At 33.2% G+C, this 15,000-nt stretch overlaps 1 protein-coding gene across 2 annotated transcripts in view; it reads right to left on the bottom strand.

The window, feature by feature from the left end:
* The window catches only part of LOC122630215 (ELKS/Rab6-interacting/CAST family member 1), a 75,234-nt gene that overhangs the window by 7,167 nt on the left and 53,067 nt on the right, over window positions 1-15,000 (bottom strand). The window contains exons 5-12 of one of the 2 annotated variants that reach the window (XM_043814489.1): window positions 10,120-10,131; window positions 5,887-6,054; window positions 5,006-5,173; window positions 3,360-3,623; window positions 2,322-2,711; window positions 565-867; window positions 326-478; window positions 36-224 (exon numbers count right to left, since the gene is read on the bottom strand). In XM_043814489.1, the coding sequence (XP_043670424.1) occupies window positions 36-224; window positions 326-478; window positions 565-867; window positions 2,322-2,711; window positions 3,360-3,623; window positions 5,006-5,173; window positions 5,887-6,054; window positions 10,120-10,131 (1,647 nt within the window). The remainder of the gene's footprint in view (window positions 1-35; window positions 225-325; window positions 479-564; window positions 868-2,321; window positions 2,712-3,359; window positions 3,624-5,005; window positions 5,174-5,886; window positions 6,055-10,119; window positions 10,132-15,000) is intronic. The other variant, XM_043814490.1, reaches the window with a different exon arrangement.

Genomic DNA, 15,000 nt, shown 5'->3' on the forward strand with positions numbered 1-15,000 from the left:
ATATATTCCTTCTTCGTAAATTCTTCGCTACTAACGGTTAACTTCTGATGAGAATTGTGCGTCTTGTCCCATCTCTCCTTCACCAACTCGAGCTCGGACAATACGTTCTCTTTTTCACGCTGCATCTTGGCTATTTGACTCTGTTGGAACTCTATCCTCTCGTTCAACGTCTCGGTTTCTACTTGGAAGGTATCCCTTTCCTTTTGAAGTCGCTGCATGATCATCTACGATGCGAAAATAGAAACCTCATTCTTCCTGCTCAAACCGTCTTTCTAGTTTCATTCTAATTAAAAAGAAGAAAAAGTAGAAAAAATTAATCACTCACCTGAGCCTTCTCGTATTTGTCTTGGAGACGATCAACTTCCAACTGTATCGTTTCCCGTTCCTTTTGCATCCTGGTTGACTGACCCAATGCCTTGTCCAGTTGACTTTGCAAATTCTCAAAGTCGTAACTTTGCTTTTCTCTTTCCATTTGCATCTAAGAAGGAAATAATTTCTTCTTATCTTTTTTTTTTCTTCTTCTTTATCAAGCCTTTGTCTTTAGGATCGTAATTTATTACTTACCCTACGAACTTCGGTCTGCGACTTGTCGAGCTTCTCCTGAAGTTTGTCCACCTCGCTTTGCGTCTTATCGAGTAAATTCTGTAATTTGTCTTGCTGCAATTGTGCCTTGCCGAGTGTTGCCTGGGTACGTTCAAGTTCCTCTTGGGACTTTTCGAGTTCGGCTATAGCCTTGTCTCTCTCGGAATGAAGACGAGCAGCCGATGATTGAGCTCGATCATATTCCTCGCGAAGACTCTCTTGTTCGGTCTGTGCATTTTCTAATCTAGCTTTTAGCCTGTACACCTCGCCTTGACTCTTTTCAACCTTTTAACAAACATTTCGGAATGATTCAAATCAGTATTAGGATGCGAAAAAGAGAGAGAGAGAAAGAGAGAGAGAGAGAGAGAGAGAGAGAGAGAGGGCGATGGGGAGAGAGAAAAGAAAAGTCTCTTAAATATTTTATTATATTAATAAATATAGTTACGATTAAAGTACTGGCTAACCCCTCTAAAAGACATCGTCATTCTTTCATTAATATCTTATCAAGAAAATAATCGTTAGGTTGAACATTATTTCTGTACTTTAGCGAGCAGGTTCTTCTGACTTATTAAATGGCAAAAGGATTAACCCACATCTCATATGCTCTATCTCCGGTAATAGCCATATAGTTTCACGCGCACTACAAAACACGTAGCACAGGGTATATGAGACCATAATTTAAGTACATACTCGTTGCTCGTTATTATCCATAATTAAAGTGACGTTGATACGTTTCTCTCTCTCTCTCTCTCTCTCTCTATATATATATATATATATATATATATATATATATATATATATAGTTTGAATCGAACCAGGATTAACCTATCTATTTCTCTATCATTGGTTATAATCACCTCGAGCGTTCTTTGATAGGAAATATTATATACGTCATCGACCGATACAATAAATAAATAATCGAAATGAAATGAATCGAAGGGAAAAGGAAGAGAGAAAAGTTTTAATAAAATATTTACGATCGCGATTTACGTCTAGCTATAATCGATTCGAAGTTCGTGGTGGGTTAATCCGACTTGTTTAACTTTATAATCATTCCAAAGAAAATTCTATTTAAAACAATTGTATAGGCTATTTAAGTGTCTTCCTTTAGGTACCAAGTTCGGTCAATTTCTGAACAATTTTCCAGTCGCTTAGTCGAGAAGATCGTTATCGATTTTGCTTTCCCCTAAACGTGAAGATGGGTTTCTATCGAGCAGATGATATCTAGCGATAGCCAGGAGGAGAGAACGAAGCTCTGATTAGAAATTGATTCTTCATTGGTTCCATGAGTTTCCAAGACCGAACCCGAAGGCAAGGTGACGAGACAGACGGGATTATGTAAATCGATTCCAAATTAAATGCCGATTGTTCAAGAAAATTGGAGATCGATCGAATCCTTTTGAAAGTTTGCCAGAAGTCTAATCATCCAAATTGATCGTGAAAATCATGATTTGGATTCGATCATCGGCAAGGATAAATATTAAATATGAGACATTGAGAAGGAATTATTATATGTCGATTTGATCGACAGAAAAATATTTTTTCAAGAATTTTGCGCGACCATTTGCTATTTATGTTTGACCACAAGAAATTAATGTTTTCTTACAATATTTTATTTATTTACTTATTTTTTATTATATATTATTTACTTATTATTTTATTTATTTATTTATTTAGTTATTTAGATCATTTCAAATATTTATAAAAAAAAGTTATTTTGTACAGAAACGTGATCTTACCTTTTCTTGAAGAGCAGCAGCTTCGGCTCTTGCTCTTTCGTTATCAGCCTGTGTAACCCTAAGTTCAGCCTGGGCTCTTCTTAAATCTGCCGCTGTTTTTTCTGCTCTCTCTTGAATTCTATCCATCTCCTGAGACGAATTCAAGGTACTCCTACCAAAGCTCGACTGCGATCTCTCGATATCGTGCCTGAGCCTTTCGTTCTCCAATTCCAACCTGGCCAACCTTTGTTTTGCTGCCTCCCAATCGGCACCACTGCGACCGACCTCGGATGCAGCTTTGTCAAGTTCTGCTTTACTCTTGCCTAATTCCGATTGCGAGCTCTCGAGCTTAGCCTCGAGCCGATCTTTCTCAGCTTGTGCCCTTTCCAATCGGGCACCGAGTTTCTCGACCTAATTGTCAGTCAAATTTAACAGGACGATATTAGTAAAATTGATAACAAAAAGAGCGATTACGACGTTCTTCTCTTTTTCTTTTTTCCTTTTTCTTTTCTCTCTCTCTTTTTTTTTTCTTTTTTAATTTTTACATATAAACCAATTTTAAAATATATAGGTACAGTTCAATGAGACACGACAAGGAAATATAAATCTTTATAAAGATCTCGAGGCTCTGGAATACCCCTTGGGAATAATTTAACAAAGAGAGAACATTTTTTCACGAATAAAAACTACTTTAATCTAGCTGTCTTATGTGAAAGATAAGGGAATCGTCTCTCGACGTATGCTTCTTCTTCAAAGGAAATTGAAATACAAAAAAAAAAAAAAAAGAAAGAAAAAATAAAAAAGGAGAAGAAACCAAACAGGATTTATATTGTTTCGTTCGATAAAAGACGCAATCCTTTGAGATTTAATTTCCCAAGAAAAAAATGTTATCCTTCGAACGAACGAGAATACAATGTGTGATGAATCGAATTTAATGCGAGATTAATATTCGTATATAAATTTATTCGATTGAGAAAGAGAAAGGAAAGAAGAAAAAAAGAACAAGTCAACAAGAAAAAAAAAAAAAAGAAAAGAAAAAAGAAAAAAGATCTCACCAACCTCGGACTCCAGAGCATGTATCTTCATTTTGTACTCAGCGATCTCACGCTCGTGCAATTCTCTCTCTTCCTGTTTCTCTTGTTCCGCACGATCCCTCTGTTCTCTCAATTGCGCCATTTGCTTTTCCTTATCTTCTATAGCTTCCTCCAAAGTGCTAAGTGCACCTTCGCTACTGCAATGATGTGCCTGCATAGCCGTTAACCGAGCTCTCGTCATATCAACTTGGTTGTCCTTTTCCTTCAGCAAATCCTCCAGATTTTCGATCTGTAGTTATAGACGTACTCTTGTCTAAACTTTTGGTTCTTTTAATAATCCCCTACCTCTAGCATCAATTCTACCCTAATTCCCATCACAACCTTCAATTTCGTTAAAATAATATCAATGGATTAATATAAGATAAAAACGTACATTTGCATTTATATTTGTGTTTATTCGATACATCTAGATTTTTTTTTCTAGATATATCCACATATATCTGCATATCTGAATTGATTGTAAATAGTAATTACACCACATCGATCTATTTAGATTACACGAATGTTTCTCGTTTACGTTTGAGGTATACATTAGCTACTCAGTTAAGTTGATAATGGTAATCATGCGTTCGTATCGTGTATCTTGTTAGTCTTGTTTAATTGGGTATTACTTAAATATTTAGTTATAATTTAGCATATATATATATGTATATATATATGTATATACACATGTATATATATGTATGAAACTGATATGATTATTACCTACCTGAAATGGGGGATTCACCTTCGTATATCTTTCATCTAGGTTTCAGTAGAACTAAGCATGTTCTTTTTCTAACGTACCGTTCAGGACGACAATATTCTTAAAAAAAATTAAATTAAGAATTTTGTTTTTGGTAAATTAACAGAACCTATAACAGAACATCGTAGAAATATAAAATTTATACACAAGATGGATTAAATAATAAGGGTATGCATGATAATATATAATAAAATAAATCAAATAAACCAAAGACAACACAATCTAAACGATGATTTATTAATATCAGGCCGATGATGATACACAAATGTTTACACAAATCTAATTGTGATAACTTAAATTAAATACAAAATAATATTAAAATATGAATAATACGATCAAGTAAATTTACAAGGGAATTATACGCTACGATTCGAAAATAATATAATCCTTTATATCTAACATTCCTATCTAATGGATTAATATCTAATAACGTACCGTATATTCATCGTCGAGTCCACACGCATGACACGCATTTTTTAATTTATTAGAAATTCTATTAACCTTCGAACGTCCAAAAGATAAACGGAATTCTTTTAACTGATAAATTCCATTTAGCGTAAGAGAATTATTGTAATATAAAAATAAAAACGTATACTTCGTTCGAAGATTAATTATCAAGGATAACTTACTGAATAAGATGGCAACTTAAAATAAAATTTTCAGATGATTAGATCTTGTTTCGTTCGGTTTAACGAAACTCCGAACAGGTCACATCGATCTTATTTCGATGTTCGGAATGAAAAGACAAATCTTGTCTGACGTTTGAACGCATTTAGGGTAAACGATTGTAATAGGAAAAAATAGAAAAAGAAAATATATGTGTGTGTATATATATATATATAGAAAAAAAGAAATAGACGTCTTACCTTACGCTGAAGAACGTTGATCTTTCGATCCTTGATATCCATGTGATCCTTAAGTTCGGTTAGCTCGTTATTCATACGATTGCGTTCCTGTTGCGCCTGCATAGCTGCTTGTGTCTTCTTCTCGATCATCCTGTTCTTCTCCTCCAATCTTTGCCGCATTTCCTCGACCTACGAATAAAAACGTGCCGGCACAAACGCATGTCATACGGATGAACGATGAGAAACGATGATAACGACGAAGTTGATGCACGATAAAGGACCGATGTTATACGAACGGATATACGAGGTGATAATTGAGAAAAAAAAACAATAATAAATAATAAGAAAAAAGAATCTAGGATGAACTTGAAAGTACACGCAACTCGAACACTCTCGGACTTTACGCTATGATGCGAAGCGACACGCGAGGAGAGGCCAAGAGAAATGCTTCCCACGACCCAGTTTCCTACTGCAGCTCTCTTGGCCTTCCTCCTTTTCCCCGTTGGTGGGCTCTCCCAAATTCGATTTCGCAGCTTTGCAGCTTTGCAGGTTTGCCCGGTTGTTACGTTGCGACGTTACATAGAGGTTAACCGTTAATTCCTTGCTACTTCGTTCATCCGATCGATCGGCTCGATTTAGTTATGTTCCAATGTCGTCGTAGAATACGATTTTAACATTTTGCAATAATTAGAATAGTTCGAACCTTAATCGGATCTTAATTATTGATCGTCGTTCTTATCGTAATAAATCTTAATCTATTGGAAATATTTCTTTTTAATTCTTTTTCTTTTTAACTTTGTAGTAACTGTCGCAATCTATTCAGTAAAAGATTTGTCCAATCTTTATAGATACCTTTTAAAAAAGAATTTCTATGAAAAAGTGTTACAATTAGTTTTACTTACGTCCGCTTGTAACATATTATAATGTTCCTCTTTCGCGCATAGGGACTCCTTTAGTACGGCTATGTGTCGTTGATAATCCTGATGTTGTTCCTCGAGAGTCTTCATTTTCGCCGACATACCCATGAGTTCCTGATCCCTTCGCTGCAGTTCTGTTCTGAGTTCCTCCAGCTGCGAAAAAATTCGTTGTCCAGGAGAGGATCGGTCTCGTGGCCCCGTCGGCCTCGACGACGACGACGACGACGACGACGACGACGACGACGAAGACTACGACGACGACGACGACGACGACGACGACGACGACGACGAGGACGACGATGACGACGGCTGTTTGACGGCGATGAGCGACGGAGGCTTCTTCACTCTACCGTCTCTCTCCGCCATGCCCGAGCATGACCAAACATTTCTACCTCATTTTATCAATTTCAAACGTGATCTCTTATTCGTCAAAATCGATCATTCGTTTATCTTCTTATTCGAGAAAAAAATATATATATATATAATCATGATATTCAGTCTTGTAATCTCTACCGATTTCTTCATTTTCAATTTGAGATATTGATATTATTGTTAATTTTTCCACGAATTTTCAAAAGTTTATCTTTGTTTTTTCTCTCTTTTTTTTTTTTTAATGTATATATGTACGTATGTACATATTTATTGAATTAACAATAATTAATATGTATTGGGTTAGTCCGGTCGAAACGATAGTCATACTCGAGCTAGATATGTATGTATGTATATACTTTTACGGCATGCAGCGGTTTGAAAAAAACCAACAATACGAACAAGTGTTTCTCTCAGTGTACATTATATACGTGTCCATGGTAGTGTTGGGAATATATATATATATATATATATATATATATATATAGGTTGATGTAAAAATAATTACGATTTTTTACTCATCGAGTAAAATGATAAAAGTCACAATTATTTTTTTATCAATCTAATATATGTTTATATATATATATATATATATATATATATATATATATGACGATTAGAGGTTCACATTATTTAGGATTAGGATTGTAATAGGAAGTAAATTTCAATAGGAATAGGACGTATATCATGTACGTGTCTCTCTTTTTGTTTCTTTCTAGTTGTTCATTTTTCTTTTTCTTTTTTTTTTCTTGTTTCCTTCTTTCTTTTAACGTGTGTACGTACCTAAAATCGTCTGATCTACTCTGGCATCAGCAGTAAATAGCACTCGTTGCGAGCTATCACCGAGACAATATTCATATATATACATACACGCACACGCATATATATATATATATACATATATACACATGTACATAAATTTAACGGGAGAACTCGCAACGATTTCAAGCATAAAACATAAGTGAAAAATAGTGTTGTAACACAGCTCTCTAAGTGTCTAACAGCTAATCACAACTACGGATAGTTCTTACTTTTACTGAAGAGAGAAGAGATATCACGGTTCCTCCGTCGACGAGAGCGTCTTACGATATTAGATGTTAGATCGAGAAAAAAAAAGAAACGAAAAGAAAAGGAAAGAACAAACGGTGTTCTTCGAAAGCGGCTCGATAGATTATGATCTTTCGTTATTTTCGATATCGTTGCTTGTTCAGCTAAAACTGACGAACAATCGTTAAAATCTACGACTAATAATTAACCGTGCTTCGAACAATACAACAAAGTTTCCATTGTAATCATTACATCGAATCATTACATTGTAATCCTTACGCGACAAAGGTTTAATGGATAAAGAAAAAAATATTAAAAAATAATAAAAAAGCTTCCTAGACGATTTGAAAAAATCGATCACTACTTTTTTTCCAAAGCATACAGTCTCGTTATAATAGTTATCAATAGTCTTGTAGTGTTCGCGATTTGGAAAAAAATTTTTAAATTAAAAAAAAAAAAAAAAAAAAAAAAAAAAAGACGCAACAACGAAAAACATTAGCCTAACAATTTCTATATATCTCATGAAAAAGAACGATCGATTTTTATAATTAATCAAAAAATTTTTTGGCACCCGTTACTACTAAAAGACTTTTTATCCGTCCTGATAATTGACGAGGGAAACCAAGGACAAAGCTGCGTTTTGACATTTTCACAGGCAAAGTTGATTGTATTATTTTTTTCTTCATCCTCTTCTTCTTCTTTTTTTAAGCCACTTTCAAAACACAACCTCGTTGTTGAATATCATTTTTGAAGTTAAAAATGTGTCGTTCAATCGTTCATCTCAACACACGTGACACCCTCGCGTATCGGAGGATTGTAACATGCATGTGTGACCCTTTACACGCAAATCTCTTTACATAAGCGATTTCTAAATGAAAACTCGCGAGCAGATCGAATTGACGTTGGGTTTCTCTCTCTCTCTCTCTCTCTTTCTCTCTCTCTCTCTCTCTCTCTCTCTTTCTTTCTCTCTCTCTCTCTCTCTCTTTCTCTCTTTTTCTATCTCTCTCTTTCCTTCGTTGAAAATCAATTAGTCATTATATATTTTATTCTTACTTACGGTTTAGAAAGAGAAAGAGATAGAGAATGAGAATGATTAATGAAAATGTGCTCTTCACTCTGCTCGTGTCGTTTTCGGGTGCACTAATTGACTTTTCTTTTTCTTTTCAATTCTCTCTCCTTTTTCTTTCTTTTATTCTCTTTCTTCTTTCTTCTTCTTTTTTTCTTTTCTTTTTTTTCTTTAAATTCGTGCTACGAACTTTTCTACGAAATGCTAATACGAACGACAGTCGAATCGCGTGTTTTCTCGCGATCCATCTGATCGTTGTCTACGATCATAAGGGATGATGCTGGAGTATCAGGATGAGGTGAACATTTTCTTTCTCTCTCTCTCGTTAGGATCGTATAACGAGTTCACATGTTTTCTCTATTTCTTTTTTCTTATATATATATATATATATATTTCTTTATGTATATATATATATATATTTTGTCGATCTTTGTGGTTTTTTATGATTTCTTATTTTTATTTGTTTATTCATTTATTTATTCATCATCATCATCATCATTATTTTTTTTCTATTATCCTTCTTCCTTTTTTTTTTGATATTTTATACTTTTCTTTATATTATCGCGAGAAAGGAGAAACTGCATATAGAGAAAACGACTGTCTACGATTTTTGAAGAAAAAAAAAAAGAAGAAAGAAAGAAAGAAAACGGCACGCACACGCACACATACTGGGTCGAATGATGAAGTCGGCGATCGAGTGATGAGATGTTTTGGACGACCCTTTTATTGGTCGTCGCAAATCGAGACTTTTTTTTTTTTCTTTTTGTGTTTGTTTGTTGTTGTTATTGTTGTCGTCGTCGTTGATTTGATGCTGATGAATGAGACAAAAGAGAAACTACGTGACGACATCGAACTAAGGCTGGTTCCACCGCCATTAAGGTTTTCAAAATTTAAATCTCGATTTAACTCTATAGCCTTCCAAAGGGGTTGAAAAAGGGAGATGGAAAAGGAAAATTATTCGACGAAAGAAAAAGAGAGATAAATAAGAAACAGACATATGCACACATACAGAAACAGAGAGAGAAAATGAGAGAGAGAGAGAGAGAGAGAGAGAGAGAGAGAGAGAGAGAGAGAGAGAGAGAGAGAGAGAGAGACAGAGAGACAGAGAGATATTCACATAGAAAGAAAATAAAACATAAGCGAGAGAAATGAGCTTACGACGAAAATAAAACGTCGTTAAGTTCGATTAAATCGAGTCTAAATTTTAAATTCCTTCGAGGGTGTTGCCGGCATTCTAAAGAAAGAATTAATATCTAAACAGTTGTATATATATATATGTATGCATGTATGTATATAAGAGTATATAATGCAAACAGTCAATGATAATATAACACGAATGATTTACTATTGGCAACAGTCGGTCAACATATATGATTCACACCAGAGAAAAAGAGAGAGAAAGTGACTACGAAAAAAAATAACATCGAAACACACTCCGGTAATACGTTTTTTTGTTTTTTTTTGTTTTTTTTTTTTTAGTAATAATACGGGGAAGTTTGTTTGTTTATTTGTTTGTTTGTTTGTTTGTTTATTTGTTTGTCTGTTCGTTTTTTTCGTCAGTTTGTCTGTCTGTTTATTTATTTGTTTGTTCGTTCGTTCGTTCGTTCATTCGTTTTGTTTGTTTGTTTGTTTGTTTGTTTGTTTGTTTGTTTATTTGCGATTCACGCAAGATGGAAACGAAGGAAGTAGGTTCGTGATTTGTAAGTGCTTCTCTGTCGGGTGAAGAATATCCTTACCTCCTCAGAAAGCTAGAATATTGGGGGCACCACGTTTAATAATGCTTCGCTCAACCAACGTAGGTCACCCAATTCCGCCATTCTTTTTCTTCGTTCGATCATTTTATCGATCATTCTTTATCATTTTTCATTACTTCGATATATTTTATCATTTATCATTTCTTTGATTTCTTCCTTATTTTTCTTTTTTTTTTATTCTTGTTTTTTTATCTTTCTTTCTTTCTTTTTTTTTTTTTTTTTGAATCGTCAAGATAATCTCTCGAGAGATGATTTTTAACGTTTCTTTAATTGTTTTCTTTCGAACATTTTTTTTGTCTATTTTTTTTTTTTTTTTTATTCTTTTTATCCGAAAGAGAAAATATTTCACTTCAATATTAATACTAATTACGGATAAAATTTGTATCGATCTGGAAAATTTTCTTTTTTCTCATTATTTTCTTGTCGTCGATCCTTCGAACGAACGGAAGAAAAAATTTTGCGGAGTTAGGGACCGCCAACCTCTGCTGACTTATCGCTAACTTAACCATAAAACTTAACATCTAGTTGTATGTATCTTAATATATTTAAATTGTAACGGGCAAAGAAATCGCATTGGTTTGTAGCTGCGAAGTCACTTGTTCTTTTTTCTTTTTTTTGCAATCAACAATTGTTTCATCTTCACTTCTTTCTTATTATTTCAATTTTCTTCTTTAATCGCTTTATCTCTAGCTCGATATTTTTCGAACAAATTCTAAATAACTATATTCAAATTTTCTCCATCGATCGATAATTAACGAAAATTATCTTGAATTATATCTCGCGAAGAGAAACAAAAAAAAAAAAAAAAAGAAAGAAAGGAACAAAAACGAGAATTTAAAAAAAGAATAAAAATATCGATCTCTGCGTAAAAGAGAAAGAAAAACAAAGGGGGAGCAAGGCGAAACAAATATCTTTTAAAATTTAGATCGATTAGATTTAAGATCAAATCGTTTTCCTGAAAGAAAACGATACGTACAAGTGAATCACACGCAGGACAAACGAAACGATCGCTTTGCTATCGTTACTCTGAAGGTCGACGTAGAACGATATACGAGTCGAAATATCTGTTTCGATCGGCGATAGATCGTAAGAGCACATCTTTCGTGCTAAATCTCATAGGAACAGCACGAAAGATATATAGAGTGATCGACCGAACTGCGCAGATATTTTGCCTTCTCTTTTTTTCTTCTTTTTCTTTTTTTAAATTCTGTTTTTTCGTTTTCTTTTTTTTTTCTTTATTTTTCTTTTTCATCTTTACCTCTTTTTTCTTTTTTTTTTACATTGTATATATTTCTCGTTTACCTTATTGTAAATCGCTTTACGAGATAGATGATGACAGCTAGATGATGAAGGGGGCGGGGGATGCATCGAGTATGTAATACATAATAAATCGAGCGTAAACATGCGTCATGCAAACGGCACGAACGGAAAACGATGGTGTTCCCATGCGTCGCAACAATAAATGATTCGCGTGGAGTATCGTTCGAGAGGATCGACGATGATAATAATAATAATAATTATTATTATTATTATTACAAATTAGAATCGAACGCATCGATCGAATTTATTCGTGTAGACGAATAGGAAATGATATTTTATATATTTTCGGATTCTTCCGAAGGAATTCGAGAAGAGTTTTATTTTGTTAGAATAATTTTTTCTTAAAAAAAAAAAAAAAAAAAAAGGAAAGAAAAGAGAAACACAAAAAATTAGAACGTCCCAGATACGCCGATATTTATTATTTCAATAATTTGATTATCACACGTGTAATCAAATGATCGATTCGATCTCTCGAACGTTATGACACACATGCTAGGGAATGAAAATCGCGTTGACGATTTTCGCGTACAGATGTTAACGTCGATTATCAATATAGCGTATTTAATATCGATACGTTCATCTAACGTTGATAACGACATTGTCGATTGAAATGTGTACGTCAATAATAGTGATCGATCCTTTCGATCTGATCGTGACAAATAGAAATCGAAAATTTTAACGATCTCTTCCGATTTCGTGACGAGTGCGTCGATGAAGAAACGAAGTGAAATATGTGGACGTTAGCGATTGAAGTACTTTAGTGGAAAACGAAATGATGATTGTTGGAAACTAACGATGAGACGAAAAGGAAATGGAATTAACGAGGGAGACAACGGTATGGTGATAGTTTTATAGTGGCTGAGGTGGACCAGTAGGGAAAGGGAATATAATGAAAGTTAAGTTGGGAAGATGTGCGAATAAAAATGCGAAATTACGAGTCGATCGAGCGAACAAAAGAAGAAGAAGTTCAACGATAAACGTTCGTAAATAATTGGATGCGTTGGTTGATTACGCGAAATAGAAACGAAAAAAAATTATCCCAATCGTTTTTCACTCGCCCTTTCATTTTCTTTTCTTTTTTTTTCTTTTTTTTTATTTTCTACGGCAAACAAAGAGATAAAAAAAAAGAAAAAAAAAAGCTTTCTTCCCTTCCCTCTTTTGCGCCGAGATAATTTTTTTCTTTCTTTCCTTTTCTTTCTTTTCTTCTTTTTCTTTTTTATTTCTTTGCTCTTTTTCTTTTCCTTTGCCCTTCGGAAGAAGAATTAAAAGAAATTAGAAATATAAAATAAACGAAAGAAAAAAAGGGTGTCGATTGCATAGCAGCAACGAAAAGAGAAATAGATTCACGTCGTTGAAAAAAAATGTTGTTTCTTTTTCCATCTGCTTTTTTTTTCTTTTTCGTTCTCTTTCTCTTTTTCTTCGATTTTATTGTTATTTTCTTTTCTTTTTCGTTTTTTTTTCTTATCACTTCGAGAACACGATAAAAAACGATTTTCCGTGGACAATTCGTACCCGGCTGCACCTTCCTCGTAGCACCTGCGGCTCCAAGCCTGTCAATAGTCTGCGGAGGAGGATCAATTTTGTATATAAAATATTTATATATATATATATGTATATATATATATATATAAAGAAGGGAGGAGTATATATATACACATACATATATATATGTATATATATATATATATATATATATATATATATATATGGTTATGGAAAAGAGTGAGAAAAATGCGACGACAAAACCGTAGGGTCGTGGAAAAACAAAAAAGGTTTTCTTGTATTTTATTATTATTATTATTATTATTATTATTATTATTATTATTATTATTAATTTTTTTTATATATCTCTGCTCTTATTTTTCTTTTCCGTTTAGTTTTTCTTAATTTTTTACTTTTTCATTTATTTTTTCCTAACAGTCATCCGTGTAATCGTTAACTTCCAGGGTTTCGTTTGTTTCATTATTTTTCATTATTTTTTTTTTTTATTCGGATCTCCCGTCGTCGTCAAGAGTCCAACGAGGATATCGTTGAAAACGATATACATACGTAACAATAATTTTGCGGTTTGTCCCCTTGTGTATTTTCTTATTTTTGTTTTGTTTTGTTTTGTTTTGCTATGTCTTGTCTTGTCTTGTTTCGTTTTCTGTGTCGTTCTTGTATCTTTCCTTTTTCTTTTATGTTCTTTTTTTCTCTTATTTCCTTCTTTTTCACAAAATTAATTACGCGCGAGATCGTCGTACATCGTGATAAAAGATGCCCGGGGAGATCGGGGAACAATTTCTATACGATTGTTTCATCATTTAGCTCGTGTTGCATTTTTCTTATGTCTTACAACATGTTTCCACTATTGAGAGAAATCGATTTTGGAAGAATCTTTTCCTACGTGGATCACTGTGTGTCTAGAAGGGTGTAAATTTTTAGGATAAAATATATATATATAAATATTTATTTATATATAATATATTATATATATATATTTATTATATCCTATAAATTTATATCCATATGTAGATATATCCATATATCGATATATATAATATATATCCAGCTGGATCACCACACGATATCTCTTTCTACGAATTTATGAATCACGATATATGTGTGTATTTAATGTATGCATGTACATATCTATCTATCTATCTATTTGTTTATTTTCTATGCATTTATTATATAAAACGTAAGAGTCGAGAGATACATTGACTTTTCTTTTCTTTTCTTTTCTTTTCTCTTTTTCTCTCTCTCTCTCTCTCTCTCTTTCTCTCTTTCTCTTTGAACTTACATCCTCCACCCATTGTCGTATCTTATTGACTCTTTATTACGTTACAACCGCGGCGATGATTTCCTTTTTTTTTTATTTTTGTATATCACTTTAGAAGAAACGTTAAAAACGACGATATATATATATGTATGTATATATGCATGTATGTATAGATATGTATATATGTATATAATGTATATAATGTGCGCGAATTCTGTATTTTTCTCATAAAATGGAGGTTAAGGGGATGGTAGAGGGGAGTGGATTAAAACATCTCGCGATAATATTTTCTACGAACAGCGATACCTAATCGAATTATTTAATCAACCGAGAACATTTGACAGTGTATATGTATTATGATCTAACTAGGTACAGCCCGTGAGTTTTATTTTGTTTTTTTTTTTCTTTTTATTTCTTTTTTCTTATATTTTTTTTTCTTCTTTCTTTAAGGGTGAATAAGAATAGACGATATTGGGAGACTGTGATTTTTCTTTTTGGCGCCTCTTTTAATCGGCCAGGGAAATAATGTTAACAAGGGAAGATCGATTAAATTGCTCTGAGCTACGAAAATATACAGCTGGAAGCTTTATAATTTTAATTTTTCTTATCTACGTATATATGTATGTGTGTACGTATGTGTTTACGTATATATACATATGTATGTATGTATGTATGTATGTATGTATGTATGTATATATGTATCTATATATGTATGCGTCAAATGCGTCCACGTAACGTCAGACGTAAACTTCTTCCTATTATATACATATCCCTTTATATGC

The sequence above is a fragment of the Vespula pensylvanica genome, chromosome 6 (genome assembly GCF_014466175.1).
Source record: "Vespula pensylvanica isolate Volc-1 chromosome 6, ASM1446617v1, whole genome shotgun sequence".
NCBI classification, from domain to species: domain Eukaryota; kingdom Metazoa; phylum Arthropoda; class Insecta; order Hymenoptera; family Vespidae; genus Vespula; species Vespula pensylvanica.